Source organism: Prosopis cineraria, unplaced genomic scaffold (assembly GCF_029017545.1).
Source record: "Prosopis cineraria cultivar Desert tree isolate PC_DT_omini unplaced genomic scaffold, ASM2901754v1 PC11, whole genome shotgun sequence".
NCBI classification, from domain to species: Eukaryota; Viridiplantae; Streptophyta; class Magnoliopsida; order Fabales; family Fabaceae; genus Prosopis; species Prosopis cineraria.
Window position 1 is genome coordinate 8,890,936 of NW_026555342.1, and position 20,405 is coordinate 8,911,340.

The 20,405-nt window shown below is 31.0% G+C and overlaps 2 protein-coding genes across 5 annotated transcripts; one reads left to right on the forward strand and one right to left on the reverse strand.

Annotated features, from left to right (window-relative positions):
* Positions 1-2,928: 2,928 nt before the first annotated feature.
* On the reverse strand, positions 2,929-4,443 carry LOC129284945 (B-box zinc finger protein 20-like). Of its 2 annotated transcripts, XM_054920468.1 has the most exons (3): positions 4,130-4,443; positions 3,535-3,939; positions 2,929-3,294 (listed from the first exon to the last, which is right to left on the reverse strand). In XM_054920468.1, exons 1-2 carry the CDS (start codon positions 4,313-4,315, stop codon positions 3,535-3,537), a joined length of 591 nt encoding a protein of 196 aa, XP_054776443.1. In that variant the 5' UTR covers positions 4,316-4,443; the 3' UTR covers positions 2,929-3,294. The 2 variants fall into 2 exon arrangements, with proteins under 2 accessions (XP_054776443.1, XP_054776441.1); XM_054920466.1 differs by having other exon boundaries at positions 2,929-3,939.
* Positions 4,444-9,997: 5,554 nt separating this feature from the next.
* Positions 9,998-16,095, forward strand: LOC129285426 (uncharacterized). 3 transcript variants are annotated; one of them, XM_054921133.1, is made up of 11 exons: positions 10,003-10,195; positions 10,461-10,537; positions 12,525-12,630; positions 13,123-13,221; positions 13,317-13,382; positions 13,476-13,592; positions 13,964-14,038; positions 14,364-14,466; positions 14,971-15,018; positions 15,464-15,585; positions 15,691-16,095. In XM_054921133.1, the coding sequence occupies exons 1-11, from the start codon at positions 10,106-10,108 to the stop codon at positions 15,790-15,792; spliced, it is 1,005 nt and encodes a 334-aa protein (XP_054777108.1). In that variant the 5' UTR covers positions 10,003-10,105; the 3' UTR covers positions 15,793-16,095. The 3 variants fall into 3 exon arrangements, 2 of the variants coding, with proteins under 2 accessions (XP_054777109.1, XP_054777108.1); XR_008587200.1 differs by lacking the exon at positions 15,691-16,095 and having other exon boundaries at positions 9,998-10,195; positions 14,971-15,308; positions 15,464-15,591; XM_054921134.1 differs by lacking the exon at positions 14,971-15,018 and having other exon boundaries at positions 10,001-10,195.
* The last annotated feature ends 4,310 nt before the right edge of the window (positions 16,096-20,405 follow it).

Sequence of the window (20,405 nt, forward strand, 5' to 3'; positions counted from 1 at the left end):
TTTTTATAATTAATCAGATATATAATTTAAATGATATATTTTACTTCTTAAATAAAATTTAACAAATTTAATAATATTAAATATAAATTTATTAATAATTTAATTTTAAAAAATAATATTCTTTATAGTAATTTGTAATGTTAAAATTAATTTTAATTAAATTATTTAAATATTTTTAATTTTATTAAAATTAATTTTAAAAAATAGTATTCAAACATACTGTGTTATAATATAATTAATTATAATTAAAATAAATTATATTAATTAATTAATTTTTTAATTAATTATATCCAATTAAAATAAAAACGAGCTCTTAATTTATTTTGTAATATGATTGATTTTAAATAAAATTTAAATAATTTTAATTTTAAAAATTTTCATTTAATAGTAGCAACTATTATTTACTTATTGGTATTATTCATAATATTCTACAATCAATACATGTAATTGAAAAGATCCAAGACTCTTGGGCCTAGTGGTACCAAATTTTGCCTTTATGGCACTGACGCACTGTGTTCGAGGTTCGATCCGGTGCCTCTTTGGGCGTTGCGCCTGCCTTTAAAATTCAACAAAAAATAAATGCAATTAAAAAAGAGCCTAATTTTTTAATATCATATTATCAACGTCATCCTTTTTAATGAGAGAATGGTTAATTGATATTGGGAATAAAAATTACTCTTCTAATTTTATTTATAAATTATTTTTAATATATTTTATTAAGAAAAATTTTAAAATTTTTAATATTATGTTAAAATTTAATAAGTTTTAAATTTTACCTTTATTAAATATATATCCTTCACTAACATATTTTTTTTAATATTTAATAAAGGATAAAAAAATTTATGAAAAAAAATAATAATGTGACTAAAAAAATTATTCTTTCTCTATCTTATAAATAAGACCAAAGAGGGAGTATAGGTGCAATGAAATGTGAGTTAATAAATTCTTAATGAGAAGATGTAATTAACATTAATGCTTATTGAAAATATGTAAGCAAGCAACAAATTTTTTTATGAAAATATGCAACTAATATTGATATTTACTTAGTAAAATAATAACTGATTATATAAAGTATAAGTAAACATTTTGGAGGCTCAAAGCAATGGTATTGTTTGTTGCCTAGTGGTATTCACGGCTTCGAACGCCAACTACCACACGATTGATTCAATTGAAGATAGACGGAAATTTGGACTCGTGAGAAGAAAATTTACACTCTTTTTTTCCTTTGCTTTTTTTTTTTTTTACGACTACAGTTTTATTCAATAATTGCATCAAATAAGTTTATGCCTAGACCTAGTCGTAGAAAAAAAAGTTCTTGGCGTATGAATTTTTTTAATTTATCTTTGTTAAATATCTATCTTAAAAAGAAGGAAAAATTAGTAAAAAGAAACGTGTTGGAAAGAAAGTTAATCTCAAAAACCAAATGTAATTCAAGAACTAAGACTAATATTTTGTTTATTAAATAATATAAATAAATGATTGAAATATCCTTTTATTTAAACCAATAAAATTAAAAAAAAAAATTTTCTATTCAACACATGCATTCTAAATCAAAAGTCTTAAACCTAAAAACCTAAAAACCTTAGGTGTAAGACTTTTGACTTAAAATGTAAGACTTTTCGTTTGGTGTAAGGTTTTTGGTTTGGGACGTAAGACTTCTGGCTTGAGGGGCATAGTTGAACAGGTAGTTTTTGTTTTTTTTTTTCAATTTTATTGATTTAAATAGAGGAGTATTTCAATCATTTGATTATATTGTTTAATGAATAAAATATTAGTCTTGATTTTCAATTGTATTTAGGACCAAATTCCCTTCAAACAAAGCCCTTTTCACCAATTTTTTCTTTAAAAGAATTTTTTCTTTCATATGCAACCAGTTATTCTAGTAATAAAAATTGTGAAAAGATTAGTTGTCAATTTTTATGTAAATTAACTTATAAAAAAGAACAATAATTTATTTTAAAAGGTAACTAATACATAAAACAGAGGAAATATTTTGACATGAAAACAACTAAAATTGCATCTTGGAACATTTGGAGATCTATAATTTATAATTAAATATTTTAAAAATTAAGACCTCTTACAAAATTTAGAGAATAACATATTTTAACTGATTTTTGAAATTACCATTTATATCCCTTGAAATTAAAAGTTAGTCATTTATCTTATAAAGATGATTTTATTTGAAATAATAACAATTCGAAAATATTTATATAATTCAAAATAGTATAAATAGTGATCCATAAAACTAGTGATTACATAACAATATTAATATGTTTATTTTTAAAAATTATATTACTTATAAGCCCTGCATATCATCTTTATATAGAATGTACCCTATCATTTATAAGCCTTGAGTCATGCATTCTTAAAAGAGCAACTTTTAATTGAGCTTCAGAATGTTTGAATCTAATTAACTAGTACTGCATTTTGGATTATATATTAAATTTTTTTTTAGAAATGATAGTTTCATGTTTATATACTATTACTAGGTCATTTTTTTTTAGTTCTTAAGCTTAAACAACTCTCAAAGTGCAGCTCAAGTTTAGCATTTAACTTGTGTGTGTGTGTGCGCGCGCGCGCGCGCGCGTGTGTGTTATTAATCATCACATTCGCTTGTAAGGCACATAAATGCCATTCTTTCTTTCAATGATCTCATTGCCTATTAGAGATTTCGGAAGTTCCTTACATCCACTGAATTGCAAGCAGAAAGCTTTGAACGAACGCCATCGTCAAATGCCAACACGGAATTAGTTGAATTTCAGGGTAGAAAATGGGAGGTAGTCATATCAACGTAAAAATGGTTGAATAATAATTAAAAAAAACTAATAAATATCTTTTTTTTTCCCCCAATCATCTAGTTGACTTCAAAGAGCCGTAGGTTTCTTATTGACCTCCACAGCCCACACTAATGAAAAGTACTCCTCTCACCTAATTCCAAAAGAAGGAAAATTGGAATTTTAAACGCATATTGAAAGCTGAGAAGATTGCCAAAAAAAAAAGCAGAAAGAAGAAAGGAAATGCAAATAACTAAACAGATGATATCCTCTAACTGATTTTACAAATTGTTAATTAATCAACGAGAGCTTCTAACGCTGTCTCGTTAATAAAGGATTGGTTTTATGAACAATTAGGCGAAGTTTTCTTTAGTCATTTCCTGAAATCCAACCAGCGAATTGCCAATATGAGGAAGATTCGAGAAGCACAGATTAAAGTGGATGAGATTCGTCTGAAGCTTCTGAACAAATACATGCTTGCTTCAACATCATGCTCCTCAAATGCTGACAGGTTCTCATACTTGTGCAATATTATACAGCAAAACCACACAAAGAGTTATTAAGAACAATACCATATGAAAAATAAACATATCTCCCTCTAATGTGTTCGCTAGGTGCAAACACAAAATGAGAAGAAGAAGAAAAAGTAATGCTGGTGTGTGTGAGCTAGTGAGCGATACTAGAAAGAAATTGCTGAGTACATCTTAATCCAAGATCAATGCATAATAATAGTTCAGTTGATATAGGGTTTATGGCAAACCTAACAGAAACCATTAGGTGGAGGGAATGAAGAAGCATCAAGAAGATCTTCAAAGCAATAACCAGGTATCTTCTCGATCAAGTATTCAGAAATGCTGCTTGTCAAAACTGAACTGGTTTTACTAATTATGCACTGGTCTTCAACGCTGCCATTGCCAGTCGCTGAGGCCAATAGAGAACTATTCACCACCATTGAAGAATAAGCATTCTCGCTAGAAAATGATGATCTGTGTCTCTTCACGTTGGATTGCGAATCAGAGCTTGAGGTTGAAGCAGAGATCTTCACACCAGTGAGAAGAAACCTGTTATGTTTCCGAGTATGCTCGCTGGCTCTGTGGATAGGAATGTCACATTCTCTGCACAGTATTGCTCTGTCCTCTTTGCAGAACAGATACGCTCTCCTCTCCTGCATCAAAAAGCACAATCACCATAACATGAGATTCTCGAATCAAAGCATTTTTTTCTCCTTCAAAATTCGGTGTTTCTAAGAAGATACAAACAACAAGCACCCAGCACCATTTCTGTATGATCTGACTCTGTTTTTGTGGATAAATTAAAGGGCAGAGTCAGAGAATGAGAAAGAAAGAGTGGCATACTTGACAGATATCGCAGAGAGGAGAGAAATTAGAGGAAGGATGGTGAAGAGAGAAGCGATAATGTTTGCGAGAGAGCTTGTTGGCATGGTGGATGGTGCGATCACAGGCGTAGCAGAGAGCAGCTTCGTCGGAGGGACAGAACAGAGAGGCCTCAGCTCTGTCACACACGTCACAAAGTATCTTCATTCTTGTCTGCGAATCCCTCTCACTCTCTGTCCTTGAGAAAGAGAAAGAGGGAGAGATGGGTAATGGGTTTTTGTTTTTGATTGATCTGAGTCTGAGAAGCAGGGCAAGCGAAACAGGGACTGAAGAGTGAAGACAAAAGAATTATGGATGCTCATTACGCATTAGGGGTCCAGCGAGAACTGCTAGGCCTCTTCATTATCATTAACTTTTTCTGACCCTATCAAAACTATGGACGAATCCATGCATTCCTCGTTTTCTCTATATAACATGACTTTCCTATTGTTTTTCACTTATACAATTAAAATAATTTTAGTCACTAAACTTCCATTTAATTATTGATTTAGTATTTGAAATTTGATTCAACTCAATTTAATCCTTTAATTTATTCAATTAAAAAATTATAGAAATTGAGTTATATCAAATCAATAAATTATATAAACTGGGTTGTTTTGTGATAAGAAATTATTTTTTTTTCTGAATTAAAGATTAGAAACTTAATCAGTAATTGAGAAAAATTTTAGAACCAAAAAGTTATATTTTTTCTGTATAATTTAAATTTCACATCTTTTATTCATAGTTCCCACAGTCTTTTGCTCTTCAAAAGTAAGTAATCACTCCATCCCTTTTAAAATATAAGTAAATTTTAACCAATTTAAATATTTTAAAAAATTGATTAATTATAATAATTATATTTAAAATTAAAATATTTAAAATAAAATGTTATTGTAAATGATGTTTACTTTTTTATCTACTTTAATGATATCGTTCATTCACGAGCGGCAATTTGAGAAAGTGTGTGTAATAAATGTTTTTTACCTTGAAATTTGTAGTCTCTCTTAAAATAATAATAAATTATGTATTAGTTTATGTCATAATAAAAAATGGAGGGAATATTAATTAGAGAGGCTCATGTTTGCTACTTGAATTGTACTGTTTTTTCATGACTTTTGAACTTTGCCAATCTTTACTCACTTAATTAAAAAATATAAAATATTTTTAATTGAATCTCACTTCTTAATAAAATAATTAATTATCTTTAATTAATAATATATTTTTATATTTACTCATATTTAATATGATATTTTATTTTAAAATAAATATAAATTAATTTATTTAATAGGGATATTTAAAAAAAGACAATGATTATAATTTAAAAAACTAAAAATACTTTATATTTTTTAATATTTAATTTTTTAAAAAATATTTTACATTTATGAATGAAAGTAATACCTTTTATTTTTTATACTGTGATGTTACATTTTTGCAGACATGTTGATATTCTTAATTCCTTTCTCTTCTCTTCTAACAACACTTCACTCATGAGAAACCACTTCCTTGTGGTGCATATTAATATATAGCTAAACTATCGATGGTATCTCTATTAGAATTCAGGGAAACTTTTTAAAAGATCAATTAAGCTTTTCCTCCGTTGATTTTTGAGAAGAAACAAATTAGCACATACATTATTATTTTATTGGAGATTTAAGGCGCCAGAGTAAAACAAAATTACTCATATACTTATAATCTAGTTTAATTCAAATATATTTAGTCTGTGTGTGTATTTCTCTTCTGAGTATATTTAAAGTGGGAGATTGCAAGTGGAGTGTTTGGACCTTGGGGTCTAGTTCTAGAGGAAAAACTTTTACTCTCATTTCTGAGTGTGTCTGAATCCGGAGAGTGATGTCGGAGCTCTGATTTTGAACTTGGGTTGGGAGATGCATGGCTTGCATTTATCTTCACATATATTAATTCAAACTTTAAAGCGCTTCAAAAGTTTTGCAGATAAATTAAATATGAATCCTGAGAGGCGGGGTCGATGAGGGCCATGTCTAACTTGTGGGACCCAGGCGTCCTAAGGTCATTTATTTATTTATTTTTATCACAATTGTATTTATTTTGCCAGTAAGGACGATGATGTCCTCTTTTATTCTATTTTCTTCAATGCGATGTCCTTTTATCAACAAATAAAAAAATTGAGCATTATCTAAATCGAACCAGAAAAGAAGCATCCACAGACTCCGAGTGTGGGTGTTGTGTCAAGCTACATTTATAACTAAATTAATGATTTCAAATTTTATATATAGGAGTATATCGAAATTAATAATACAAGAGTATATTATTTACTAAATTAGTAGTAATTCTAGTAAATAATAATAGTCGTAGTAGCATTCCGGTATTAAATATAGTATTTTTTAAGCAATAATTCATTAAAATTAAGAAAAACTAGTTTAATTAATTAATTATTTATAATCATTATTTCGAGTATTCATGCTACTCTTCTACGATTACTCCTAATATATAATGGGTGTCTCTTAACTAATACTAATGAAATTTTACCAAGAAATTTTTTTTAACAAAAAAGCATTTGTGTTTTTATATACAAAACTAAAATAAAGTGATGCTTAAGAGGATCATATATTGAACACACACCCCCAGTACTATGTATAATTTTCAAGCCAAAAGAATATTACATATATATACTTCCTTTGTTAAAAAAATATAAGACATTTTTAATAGAATCTTATTCCTTAATAAAGTAAATACCTACTTTCAAACTAATCCTATTTTTTTATATTTATTTTTGTTGAATTTTTTATAATAAATATAAAATCATTTATTAATAGGGGCACTTTTTAAAAAAATAATGATTACATCTCAAAAGATTAAAAATACCTTACATTTTTTAATATTTAATTTCTCAAAAAATGTTTTATATTTTTTAATAAAGGGAGTATATATTATTCATTAAAACAAAATATTATCTGCTGCTTCAGGCAAAACACATTGACACCTACCTTTTGCATTTTCACGAAGGCTTTTGGTTGAAATTTGATCTCAACGTAAACAACCTTATTTCGTGAATTAATAGCATTTATAAATCAATATTTCGTATTACCAAATATTATTAATTGCATATCAATAGAGTTAGAAGAGCGATTAATAACTTTAAGGGAAAAAAGAGTTGATCTGCTATTGCACTCGATGTATGTGAGAAGTCCAGGTTCAATTCATGACTGGGATTCTCTATTGATTCGGGACGTAATTTTAAAGGTTTTCTGTTCCTCGCGTATTCTATGAAAGACCCAAACAATGAAGTGCAGAATTTTTTTTTTAGTTTTACTAGCTAATAGTTCTCCTCATTTTCCTGCCCTTTTGTCTTCTAATTTTTTTTAGTGGAAAAAAATTTTGTCTTCTAATTCTTTAAACGAGGTTTTTGCATAATTCGCCCTTATTGGCATCACAAAATTGATCACATATACAAGGCGACAGGTAAATACTTTTTCAGAGCGAGTCACGTTACAAACGTGTGCGTGTGTTTTGGCGCGTCGGCAGAATCTTGAAGGAAATATTTGGGTGAGATTTTGCAAGTTGGCAGCATGGACAAGGTCAGCACAGAAGATAAGAAAGGTACATTGAACATTAAAACCTATTTTTTATTATATAAATGTCATATACACCCACATGAATGAGGCTTTTGAACGACGAATTATGTGAACTTTTTCATGGGTGTCTGTCTCGCTCATAATTTCACAACCATGTGGTTCTGGCACGCCACTTCTTGTGAGTGGTAACATCAACAAAAGGTGAACGCTGTGGAAGGACCGAGTTATCATGGAAATTTAAGGACATAACAGTTGAAAGGGGCATTTAATTGGGCAAGCACCAAATTAGTTGCAAGGTTGGTGCATGATATGTGCGTTTTACATTGGATATTAAGATTCAGAGTGGCAAATATTTATTTTACGTCCGAAAAAGTAGTAACATTTATGAAACATTTATCGTGCTCTGGTCTTAATAATAATTTTCTAACAAAAATTGATTCAATTGACAAATATGTGATTTAGTACGTTTCATGAGTATTAGAATTGAATTTTATTGTCAACATGAAAAATTATTCAAATAAAAAAAAAAAAGATATGTAAACTTCGAAGATGAATAATTTGTAAATATTTTTATAAGTATTTTTTAAACTTATTAATATCTATATTAATCGGGTAAGAATTATATTCTTAACCTTATATACTTAATATACTTATATTAAATCAAATTATAACATATGGATCTTAATGTATTAATTTAATTAATAACAAAAATTTATTATAAAAATAATCTAAAAAAATTCACATATCTTGATTTTATTGAATACAAATACATTAAATATATAAATTTAAGTATATAAATTTTTTCCATATTAATTCTAATGAGCAATCGGAACACAACTCAGTTAAATTTTTTACTTGTTAAATGAATTTATGATATTTTAAATATCAATATCAACATTTTCTTAAAAAAACAGTAGTAGTCTACTAAATGTTTTGTACATGTCATTGCATTAACTGTATTTTGGCCAACCATCGCATTAATTATCTCTTTTGGTCCTTGATTCCTGCGTATTCGAACTCTGACTTATTGTGCAAAAAGAAAAGAAAAAAGAATTCTGATTTGTTATTTCTCGCACAACATGTTGATATAACGAGATTATCTATAATTATTATATTTGGCACGAATGAATTGAAAATATATGCGATTATAATTAGTCAAACAGAAAGTATCAATTTTATAAGAATTGAATGAGAGAATTCATGACAAAAAATCAATAATGTTCATAAGAGTTAAGTTTTATCTTCCCAGCACTGTGAACTGTTTTCGCTTTTCATATCCCCATTTGTGGACTGTGAAGGCTGGGAGAGGTAAAAGTAGTCAATGGGCATGAATGTGATGTCTGTCCGTCAAGTCCCCATCTTATTCTGTTTGAAGAGCTTCCAGGGCAAGAAACATGTTTGTATTCTATTTACTAATTCCGCGTGCATACTTCACATGGGCACAAGTGCATGGAATGCAACCTCACTCTGATGTGAAATTTTTCATGTTCTTAGAAAAATATGGATTATTCAAGTTTCATATTCGAATGTATTTGATAACTTATATCTTCAATCATTTTATTGGTATTTGTTGTTTTTAATGATGACACAATACTCGAGGATGTTTGCGTGTATTGTTCCTTTAATGTCTTCTAGTTCATACAGACGGATAATATATATATATATATTTTTCCTGTTGCATCCATGAATCTTCTTATTTAGGATAATCTTGTTCCATTGAATGTGGACACTTTTTATTATACTCAATCCTCGTTAGTTATATAGATGGATAAAGATAGAAAAGTGTAGGAAACTGTTAAGTATGGGCTTTTCTACTTTCGGGCCAAAATGTCGGCTTCTGATTCACCATTTTTTCACAAGACTTTTATTGTTTGCCATGTTGGGCCTGAAGTTTTCACTATTGGGCCTCCCGACAAAGTCCAACAGATACCTCCAAAAGAAAAAGATAATAAATAATAATAAAATCCTTTAAAAAATAATTTAACTTTATTAAAATATTATAATTTTTTTAAATTTTTTATCGTTAATAAATTTATATATAAATTATTACATTATTTTTATTAAAAGTAAATGATAATTTTATTTAAATAAATGTTATGAATATTTAGATAAAATTTATAAATAATTTATTTTTAATAAGAATAATTTAATAATTTATATAGATTTATTGATAATAATTTTTTTTAAAAAATTATAATATTTTAAAAAAGTAAATTATTATTTATAAATGTAAAAGAAAAATTTTATTATCATCGGAAGGAAAAAAAAAAAGAAAACGTTAAAAAAAAAATGTATGAACAAACTTTCAGATGAAGGCGTATCGTGGAGATTTGGTTGCACGGGCTTGAACGGCCATTAGAGGGTCTCCCGCCAAAGAGTCACAGTGCTTAGTGCTCTAACTTCCGCAATGGCTGCATTCTCTGTCACCACTTCTGCTTCTCCGTATCTTCTTCGACGACGTTGCGTCCCGACTCCTTCGCTTTCTTCACATCTACAGGTACTTCATCATCAATTGCGTCTGGTTTTTATCATGTTCTGCACTTGATAAGGATAAAAACCTAATTTTATGCAATATATGCTTTTCTTTGATTCTTGGTCGTTGAGACCAAGCAGTTGATGTGAGCAGAGTTCATATATACGGATTCCTCACCCATATCGTGTATTTATTTGATGTTCACTACATTTTGAGGCTTTTTCTTTCTTGATTCTGACAGAACCTTTCAAGTAATCCTGCTTAATCATATTTTCTTCTCCAAATTCAGGGTTTTCTGGCTCCACGTTGCCATGCTATTTTCTGGATGAAGAGGCAGAGACTGTTTCCTTTGAATTGGAGGAAGAGGTAATATTCCTGGCTCGACACTTAGTCCCGGTAATAATTTGACTTGTTTACTTGCCAGCTCCCTGTCATAACATGTGTCCAGAAAGAGGAGAACCTATGAGGTTAAGGTGTTTTTGGAAACTTTCTAGAAGGTTCTATGATGTTCTAGAATGTTCCACAAATATCTTGAAAAAAGTTTCTAGAAATATCTTTATAAATATTTAGATATTTCTTGTAGATAGTTTTATAGAATACTCTAGAGAATAAACATAAACTGTAGGATTTGATTAATCTCCACTGTCCCTTAAGGAGGTGGGCATGTTTTAGAGGAAGGGGGAGGCCTATAAATACCCTCACACCTCTAATTTGTAACCACCAAGAAGCAAACAAACAAAGCAAGGAAATCAATAAAGCTTTCAAGTTCTTTCATCCATGTTCTCTTCTCTCTTGTATTTGAGTTCTCTAGTTTTTTGCCTACAATTTGAGGATTTGGCTGACTTAGTAAAGATCAAGAGGTTGATTAAACCAAGGCTAGCATGGTTCAAGGACAAGGGAGTTCCAAGGTCGTGATAATGTGTTATCATAGCTAAGGTTTGAGGGAGCCGCGGTTCAAATTCATACTTGTAGACAAGGATGTTGGATATAATTGAGGAGACTCTTGTTAACGTAGAAGAGAGGAGAGGGGAATCTCAACCTTCACACCATGGTGGAAAGAAGGCACGAGGAACCAGTACAGTGTGCATCAAGGACCTTGCTATTTTATCAGATAAAATCGATGCCTTTTAAAGAACTAGTAAGGTTGAGAAGATTGAAAATGATATGAGTATATTGGAAGATCATACTCTTAGAAAACTTGAAGGGGTAAAGGGTTGTGTTGAAGGTCTAAGTCAGACCTGAGTTTGTCGAGTCGGTGGGCTCTTCTGGTAGGCCACCTATGATGGGGGCATCACAGATTGGCTGGGGGAGCTATTACATCCCACATTGGAGGGGCTAGGGGAGGATCCTGGCTATATAAGCGGGTGCGCTGCACACCCCATTAAGCCAACTTGTAGGAGAGAAGGTAATGATACTTGGACCTCCTGTGGATGGAATGATATGGCCCCCCTGGATAGAAGGGGAGAGAGGTTTGCGCCGCACTTTGATGAGCTAACTTTTTGAGGAGAGAATAATGGCCTTATGACAAAGAAGAATAAGGATCCTTGCAAGAGAAATCCTTGATACATGAATCAAGTCAGTGACGAGTGCATCATTAGACTAGGTGGGGGATAATGTTACAACATGTGTCCAGAAAGAGAAGAACTTACAACGTTAGGGTGTTTTCGGAAATGTCCAGGACGAGAATTCCAGAAGAATCCAAAATGTTTGAGAAGAATCTAGTATGTTCTAGAAGCATCTGGAACAATCTAGAAATATTTGAAAAAAAAATCTAGAAGATTTTAGAAAATTCTAGAAACTTATGGAGGAACATGGAGATATTTAGAATATTTTAGGATGTTCTAGAATGTTCCACAAATATCTTGAAGAAAGTCTCTAGAAATTTCTTGTAGATATTTTTATTCAATACTTTAGAGAATGAATGTAAATCGTAGGATTGGATTGATCTCTACTATCTAATAAGAAGGTGGGAATCTTTTGGAAGAAAGGGGAGGCTTATAAATACCCCTACACCTCTCATTTGTAACTAACAAGAAGCAAACAAACAAAGCAAGGAAATCAATAAAGCTTTTAAGTTCTTTCATCCAAGCTCTCTTCTCTCTTGTGTTTGAGTATCTTAGTTTCTTTGCCTACAATCTGAGGGTTTGGCTAACTTAGCAAAGATCAAGCTAAGGCTAGCATGGTTAAAGGACAAGGGAGTTCCAAAGCCGTGACATCCTGCTCTTATTGCGCTTGAGTTACTAAATCAAATGAGCCTCATGTATGGTTTATTTTAATTTCTAGTGTTTCGTTGTACAGTTCTCATATTGATAATGGGATCATTAGTAAATTTACATTTTTGGATCTAAAACAGGAGAACTTTGATATGTGCAGTCGATCAAGATGCTGAGGAAGCATTCAAGAAGACTGTGGAAATTGATAGGCTCATAGATATGCTGAGGGATTCAAATCCTCCTGACGTAAGGATATAGATATCGTTCCCCCTACCCCATCCTTCCTTTTCATATTGTCCTTACTTTCAGTATTTGTATTTAATCACATTGATATCAAACTGTGGTTTTGTCTTTAAGTTGTCTGTGGTGCTGTTATAATTTCCCCCCTTGACATAATACACCTTATTCATTACCTGGCTATCAAATTTAATGCTTTTACTTAGCATTCATGGAAGGATAGTTAGTTTGTTTACCATACAGAATTTAGATGTAATATTTTCCGTATTAGACAACAAAATGATCTGATCTGAATTTCTCTTGTTGAAATGCTGGGGTTTCATGTAAAGTTTACTCTTTGTTCTTTGCATCAAATTGCCAATGCAATCTTGTGTTCATATGTGAATGGGGTTATATATGAACTTATTCTTTTCACTCAAAAGCATGAGCATTTTTACTGAGTTTACTTCATAATTCTTTTAAATTGACATATTTTTATTTTTTATTTTCCTCTGCAAACAGCTTCAGAAACTCGTTGTTGAAAATATCCTTGCCTTCAATCCAAGCTTTTGGATCCGCCTTGCAGCAAGAACTGATACTTGCAAATCTGAGAATGATAAAGCAGGGTTTTTAATCCCTTAGAATGATTCTTTACTCAGTCCCTTCATAGTCATGCCATTACGTAAAAGTAGCTTTCATTTATTGTGAATATGCAGAAAGATTATGAGGAGCTGGCTTTAATTGTGATGAGCATAGTGGATCAATTGGTTCATAAGACCAAAGTATTTTCTTACCTCTGTTAACCTTGTCGCCGTGCTTGTTTTATTCCCATCAATGCTTCTTTTGATAAGAATCCTTTATATAATTTGACTCAGGAAAAAATAGAATCTGCTACAGATGTCCTCAAGGGAGTACTAAAACCTGTAGTTGATGATGTTGAAGAGATTCCCTGGCCTCCCAGAGATCGTCAAGCCCTCACGTTGATGGAAAAAGTAAGTTTTCACTTTCTCTCTGTTTTGAGAGTGACATGTTTTATTGCACAATGGGACATCTTATACCCCTCAAAAGGCTGCAATTTTTCGGGGAAACTGAATTTGATGAGGACTGAAAGTAGTTAGCCATAATAAGGAACGGCAGAGTGATCTAAAGTCTAAACATAGTTGCCTACTAACATAAATGAATCTTGCATCATCTGGTCTTTTCTAAAGGCAAAAGTGATCACACTTTATGCAAATGAGTATAGTTTGTGTTGAGGTTTTCTAATCTAAATGAAGTAAGAGCATATATGTTAATCAGTTGCATCAAGCATATATTCTTTCAACAAGTCCTATCAATTTCCCAATTTATAATCTCAAATACTTAGGAAATAAGTCAAAGGGAGCAAGAAGGGCAACTGGATGAGGGGTTTCTTTCAGAAGTTAGTGCACAACTACGACAGGTAAATCTCTTCTACTGTTTTTTTTTTTTCAACCAGTAATGATTTCAATCGCTGGTTCATGATACCCTTAAAATTCTTGAGAATAATGTTATTATGTTAATCACTTGTATGTTAAAAATATAACATGTATGAAGTATCAGTGACAAAAGGGGAGGGGGTTAAACTGCTTTAGTGTCTTTTTCAGTTTCTCGCATGTTATTGCTTGGTTTTCTTAGAATTTCAAGTTTTATTAAAATAACCCTTGTAAGTTCATTGTGTAAATGCAGCAACATATGATGTGTTCAATATTCTTTAGTATTGCTATTATCTTCCCTGCAATGTGCAGGCAAAAGAAGATGGAGATAAGCCAGGGCTTGAGGCTATGCTGCAAAAGGTTTTGCAGCTCTATGCTTCCAAGGTTCTGTCAAAACGTAGTTATGCCAAGAAAGGTATGTTCTATTTGCTGATGCATCACGTTTACCACAGGAAATTTATGTCTAACGAGATGCGTATTTGCCTTTGGAATCGTGGACCTACTTGAGAACTTGGCACGTATGTAGCTTATTACAGGATTTTAATGGTGACATGATTTATATTCAGAAGAATTAGGTAAATAATATGAAAATATCTAATGTATCGCGTTCTTTAATACTCTTCCCTGGGAAACATATGTTGACCTAAGTGAACGGGAGGGACGTAAGTGGGTCACAAAGATTTTCATTGCTTGCCATGTTTGAATAATCGTCTATTGATATTTGGTTCAGGTTGAGAATTTATTTTCTCCTAATTCTCCTCTCTCTCTCCCTCTCTTTGGTATCTGCCGTTCTTCAGTGCAAAGCTCGAATTTTAATCTAATCTATTCATGTGATTGACCATCTAACCGCAGCATGTCCTTGCAGTTAGCATAAATATTTAATCTAGTTATCTAGAAGCTCTGTGTGCTCTTGTTGCAGGGGAGGAAGTTTTGAAGGCCGAGCAGTTCCTTGAAACTATAATCCAAGGTGTCTTCATCACCGCAGAATGTCATGTCTTAGGAAATGATCTTATTTATGTGCTCAAGTGAAGGTTCCCAGGCTGGAGTTCATTTATAAAGAATATCCTTTGATGTATTTGAATTTCATTTAAGTTGATAAATTTGCAAGGTAAAATCAATATGATATTATGAAAAGAATGGCAGGCACAGTTTGGAGAGTCTCCTGACTGTGCCTGTGATTGAGAGTTGATTTCTGGTTAGATGAAAGACTTGTGCAAAGGCTTCATCGGAGACTAATCTATTAAAGACATCAAATTGGTATATCTGCTGTTTCCTGCAAGCTTCTAGTTATAGCCTCTCGATGATCACAAATTTCATCGCTATGAGCGGAGTATCTAGATTGATAACGAGCCCGTTTTTATCTGCATATGCAGTTACATTTGTCCCATTGACCAATTATTGGTTTCTTGCAGCCCCTGAAGAAGAATGGAACAATATTTTGATCAAAGGGTTGACAATTGGCGCGGGGGAAGTTTCACCTGAGGAACTCGATGCTGTATTAAAGAAACGAATTGAGCGCACTTTGATTAGAACGGTGAGACAAAAGCCTGCTTCATGGCTGGAGATTTAATTATTCTTTGTATTTTTCTCTTCCTCTTAAGCTGATGCCACTCCCTTGATTTGTCCATGAAAAACAAAGGAGGGAGGTTCTTACCAGCAGCGCATTCTGACGGAATATCTGAAAGGCATCGAATCTAGAGCTGAGGACATTGTTCAAGCTTTTCGGGGGAAACAGCAATAGCATTTTTTACATACCTGAAGATCAATTCGATGCCATTTATCATGGCAAGTTTCTGCTTGATGCAAGAGGTAATTCTCTCTTTTGTGGACGATATAAAGCGAATCAACACTTGGCGCGCGTGGAGAAGTTTAAACCTGGTCACTTTTAGCTTGTAATGTATACAATAGGCTAGGCTAGGGGTTAAACTATATCTCCTGTTGGAATCTGGCGATAAATTATTCTTCTTGTATACTTGGCGCATGGATCTGGATCTTAATCTGTTTGAGTGGAATGCAATTCTAAGTTGAGGGAAATGTTTGTCTACATGATCCTCAATCTATTATTTCTCTGTTTTAGAATATATAGGTATCAAAAGTTGGTTTAAGGAATTGACTCATTTTATGAGAACACGAGTTCATGTCCTGCTAACTAACAATATCGAAATAACTTATTTTTAAATTTTAAATAAACAAGCTTTTATTCAACCATGGGTGAAAAAAAAAATCATTAACTTTTTCCTTTTTATCCAGAATGTTGGTTATTTCTAATTACTTTACTGGCTGTCTGGAACTGAAAAAATAATTAACTTGTTAAAACAACCTTGAGATTAAAGAAGCTTTTGTCTTCGCCTTTTAACAATTATTTAAACATAAAAAATATTCTCCCTATAAATTTACTTGAAGTTTGCAACAAAAACCGTATTTTAAAAAACGTTTATTACTTCAAAAACTCAGGCAAATTAATATATATTTAAGACCACAATTGTATATGCATTCTATGATTCTATTTGTTCTCTGCCAACAAATGAAATCAAATCACAAGAAATTCTTGTAAAAGGAGACTCAAGATAAATCACCACCTTGTTCAATGGTGGAGATTGATGACAATTTGAATTAACTTCTTTTGTTTTTGGTTCTTTGCTTTTCCAGTTTCCTGACTCCTTTGCTGACCTGGCCAAAAAAAAAAAAAAAAAGACTTCTTTGCTGATAGCCTGTTGTTGCCTTGTACTTTTGAGTTAATGATACATTCATTTTACATTCAAAAAGACTTGAGAACATAGTAAACTGTCTTTTCTTGCGATTGCAAGAGAGTGGCATGCATGTTGTAATAGATTGTTTTCTGGCAAAGTGAGGTCCACTGCCGCAAGTAGGGGTGAGCATTCGATTGATTCAGATGGTTCAATTTTAATTTTTTTAAAATTGATCGATTAAATTATATAAAAAATTTAGATCGAATTGAATTAAAATACATAATCGAATTGAATTTTAATGATTCGGTTCGATCGGTCTATTCAATTTATGGGCTTTAATTTGAACTTATAAAATTTAATTGTTCATATATTCTTTTATCCAATTTTTTTCCCTTGATGTTGAAGGCCCAACAAAAAAATAACAATCTTATATCATAACTTATAAAAAAATTAATAAGATTCAGTATTATTACACTAAAAACTAAATTATAAAAATAAAAAATTAAAATATTATATTAAACCAAAAAAAATACTATTACTGCAAGTAGTAGAAAGATGTTTTTTACTCACTTAAATGAAATTTTATTCACATTTTTAAAGATATGAAAGAAAAAATATAGATAATTCGTTCAATTCGATTTATTTGATTCTTGAATTTTTAGACCAAATCAAAGTAATTAACCAAAATTTTCATTAAAAAAATCAAATCGAATTAAAAAACTGAATAGACCAAATTAAATAGATAAAATTTAATTTAATTTAATTTTTAATTTTGATTCAATTTTACTCACCCTTGGCCGGAACGATATATGATTATTTCCTTCAAATTAGCACCTTAAAGCTGTAAAGGAATACATTTTTTTGTTTTAAATGTAAAGGAATACATGTAATACAAGTGGCAGCGAGCTTGTTTTACACTTCTACTCCAGTTTTTTTTTTTTACCTGATTGACCCCAAAAAAAAGATTAAAAATATATTCGAAATTACGTTAGCGTGAAATTAAAACTTAAAATTATTACGTGAATGGTGCCCTGAAGCTAAGAAAGTGTGGATAAAATTATTAGGCCCTTCTCAAAGACAAGCTTTCTTTACCACAGACTTACGTGAATGGTGCAAGATGAATCTCAAGATTCAGGTAACAGTTAATAATTTCAAGTAGTGTGATTTGTTTGCTATTTTGTGTTGGGCAATATGAAAACGTAGGAATGAGAGAGTTTTTGAGGGATGAAGATTGACTACAGTGAGTGTAACACCCTCAAAATTTACAAACCGATTTTTCACAAATTATTAATTTAACAAATTATTTTTTTTTCATTGAACCCTTATCATACTCTTATCATGGTAGAATCCAAAACAATATACCACAGGTCTTAAAATATCTCAAAAAAACAATTAGAACCATGAGGGACAGACATGATCCTCATGGCATGATATTTAAATCAGGTCATGAATCAATAGGGACAAACATAATCCTCTTGGTCATATAATTGTATTTAATAAAAAGGATTAGAGTTTACATGTTGTCAAAATAAGAAATGTCCTAGGTTGGCACAAGATACATTGCATAATACAAAATGAGAGGCAACGTAAAAGATGGTGTTTCATACACCATAGTTACACCTCTGGTGCTTTCTCGACCGGACTCGCTCCTGTAAAAATATTAACCACGGGGAATGAGACTTAAAAGTCCCAGTAACCAAAAATTAATATGTAATGATGCATGCGATTGTAACTAATCATGCGATTGCTAAGTGGGCACACAAAACATTTAACCGAACAATATTTTCAAACAAACCGAACAAGTATTTAATTTGCATGACTGCACCTTATATCCTTCTTTCGCCATGCTCGGACGCCAAATCACCCGGCCAAAGGTGAGTTGGACCAAGCGACACGCCACTCATTGGGTCCAATGAGGGCTTACCACGTGGTAATAATTAACCGAACAGAAATTCCCATTAACACCATACATCAAATACCCTGACAAGTCATGCATAATTCAAATATCCAAATAAGAATATATCCGAACAATAATATCTCATCATGATAAACAAAAATAAATTTTTTAACCCACTTGGCAATAATTTCAAACAAGTATATAACAGTATTTATTTTCAATAATTCATAGTTTTTCCAAACAACAAGTCAACACATAACCATTCACAAACACACTCATCACAACACATTAATAATGGTTACCTTGTGTCTTGAATAACAAGTTCCCCTTCACAACTCCTTTTTCATCACTATCTTTGTCAATATAATCTACATAATTATTTCACAATACTATATATTAATTTTACATTAAAATAAATAACTCTAATTTAAAGAATTAAAAAGTCTTAGATCTATAATCCATATTAATTCTAATTTAAGATTTATGCCTCATTTAACTTCTCAAATTCTTTTTCTAAAATTCTCGTACCCTAATAAACTATTTTTTTTATCCTCAAATCACTTCTAATATCACAATTTCATCCTTCTATGTTCTAAAAATTCGTCCAAAAATAAATTAAAAATTTTAAAATTATCCTGAAACCTCAAATCACCTTTCTATAACCTCAAAAATACCTATTCATACTTAAATAAATATTTAATAATCAGAGGTTTATCTCTACACCTCAGATTCCACATAAATTCAACCATATAGATCTAGATTTTAACTCAAAAATTCTTAAACATGAGTTTTAACCTCAAGAAAATATTCTATAATATTTATTATATCCCTAAGAGTTTTAACCTATATTTTTAATCCATCATATCATCAGATTAACTATCCTATAAAAAAATCCTAATCAGAATATTTACTCTATCCTACAAAATAATCATATCACTAAAAAGCTAATATTATTTAGAAAATAACTATAAAATTAATTTTGTAATTAAATAAATTTTTTAAATGCTAATCTAAACAGGAAAGTTAGAACATACCTGAAGAAAAAGAAAATAATCCCCCCTTATGAGAAAACGCCGAGCAACGTGAGAGGAAGAGAGAAAAATAATATAAAAATGGGATTGTGAGTCCCAAAATTATATTAAAAAAAATTATAGGTTTGAATTTAATTATTCAAACCTTTGGGTCAAAAGTTGCAATTTCCTCTAAATTGCATCTTAGCTTCTCATGCTTCCTAATGCACACACCCCCTCCTTTTTATACATGAAGGCACCTCTTCTCTTCCCTTATCTAACCAATGTGGGACTTAAAAACAACAACCTTTCACCCCCTTTTTTTTTGTTCTTTCTACCTTCTCTTTTTTTTAACACACACATAAAAAAAATTATTTATGTATTATATCTTAACTAAATATTGCTTATGTAATTTTAAATTTAAATTTTTAAATTTATAATTAAATACCTAACCATAATATCATTTCTAAATAACCTCAAATAATATAAATTTCTATTATTATCATTTTTTTTCCCTCAAAACCTAAATTCCACAATTTCTTTATTATATAAAAATCAGGATGTTACAGTGAGTGTCATCGCACAAGCTACTGTTATCCTTAACTGCATGAACGTGGCTAACTGTCATTTACAAAATACATCTATTGCTGGCATTCGTCCTAATAATCAGGTGGATATGACTATCTTAGCTACTGATGAGCTCTTTGTTTATGTTGATGGGGCTTTTGCGGTTGCTACTAATTCTAAGGGTTGTGGA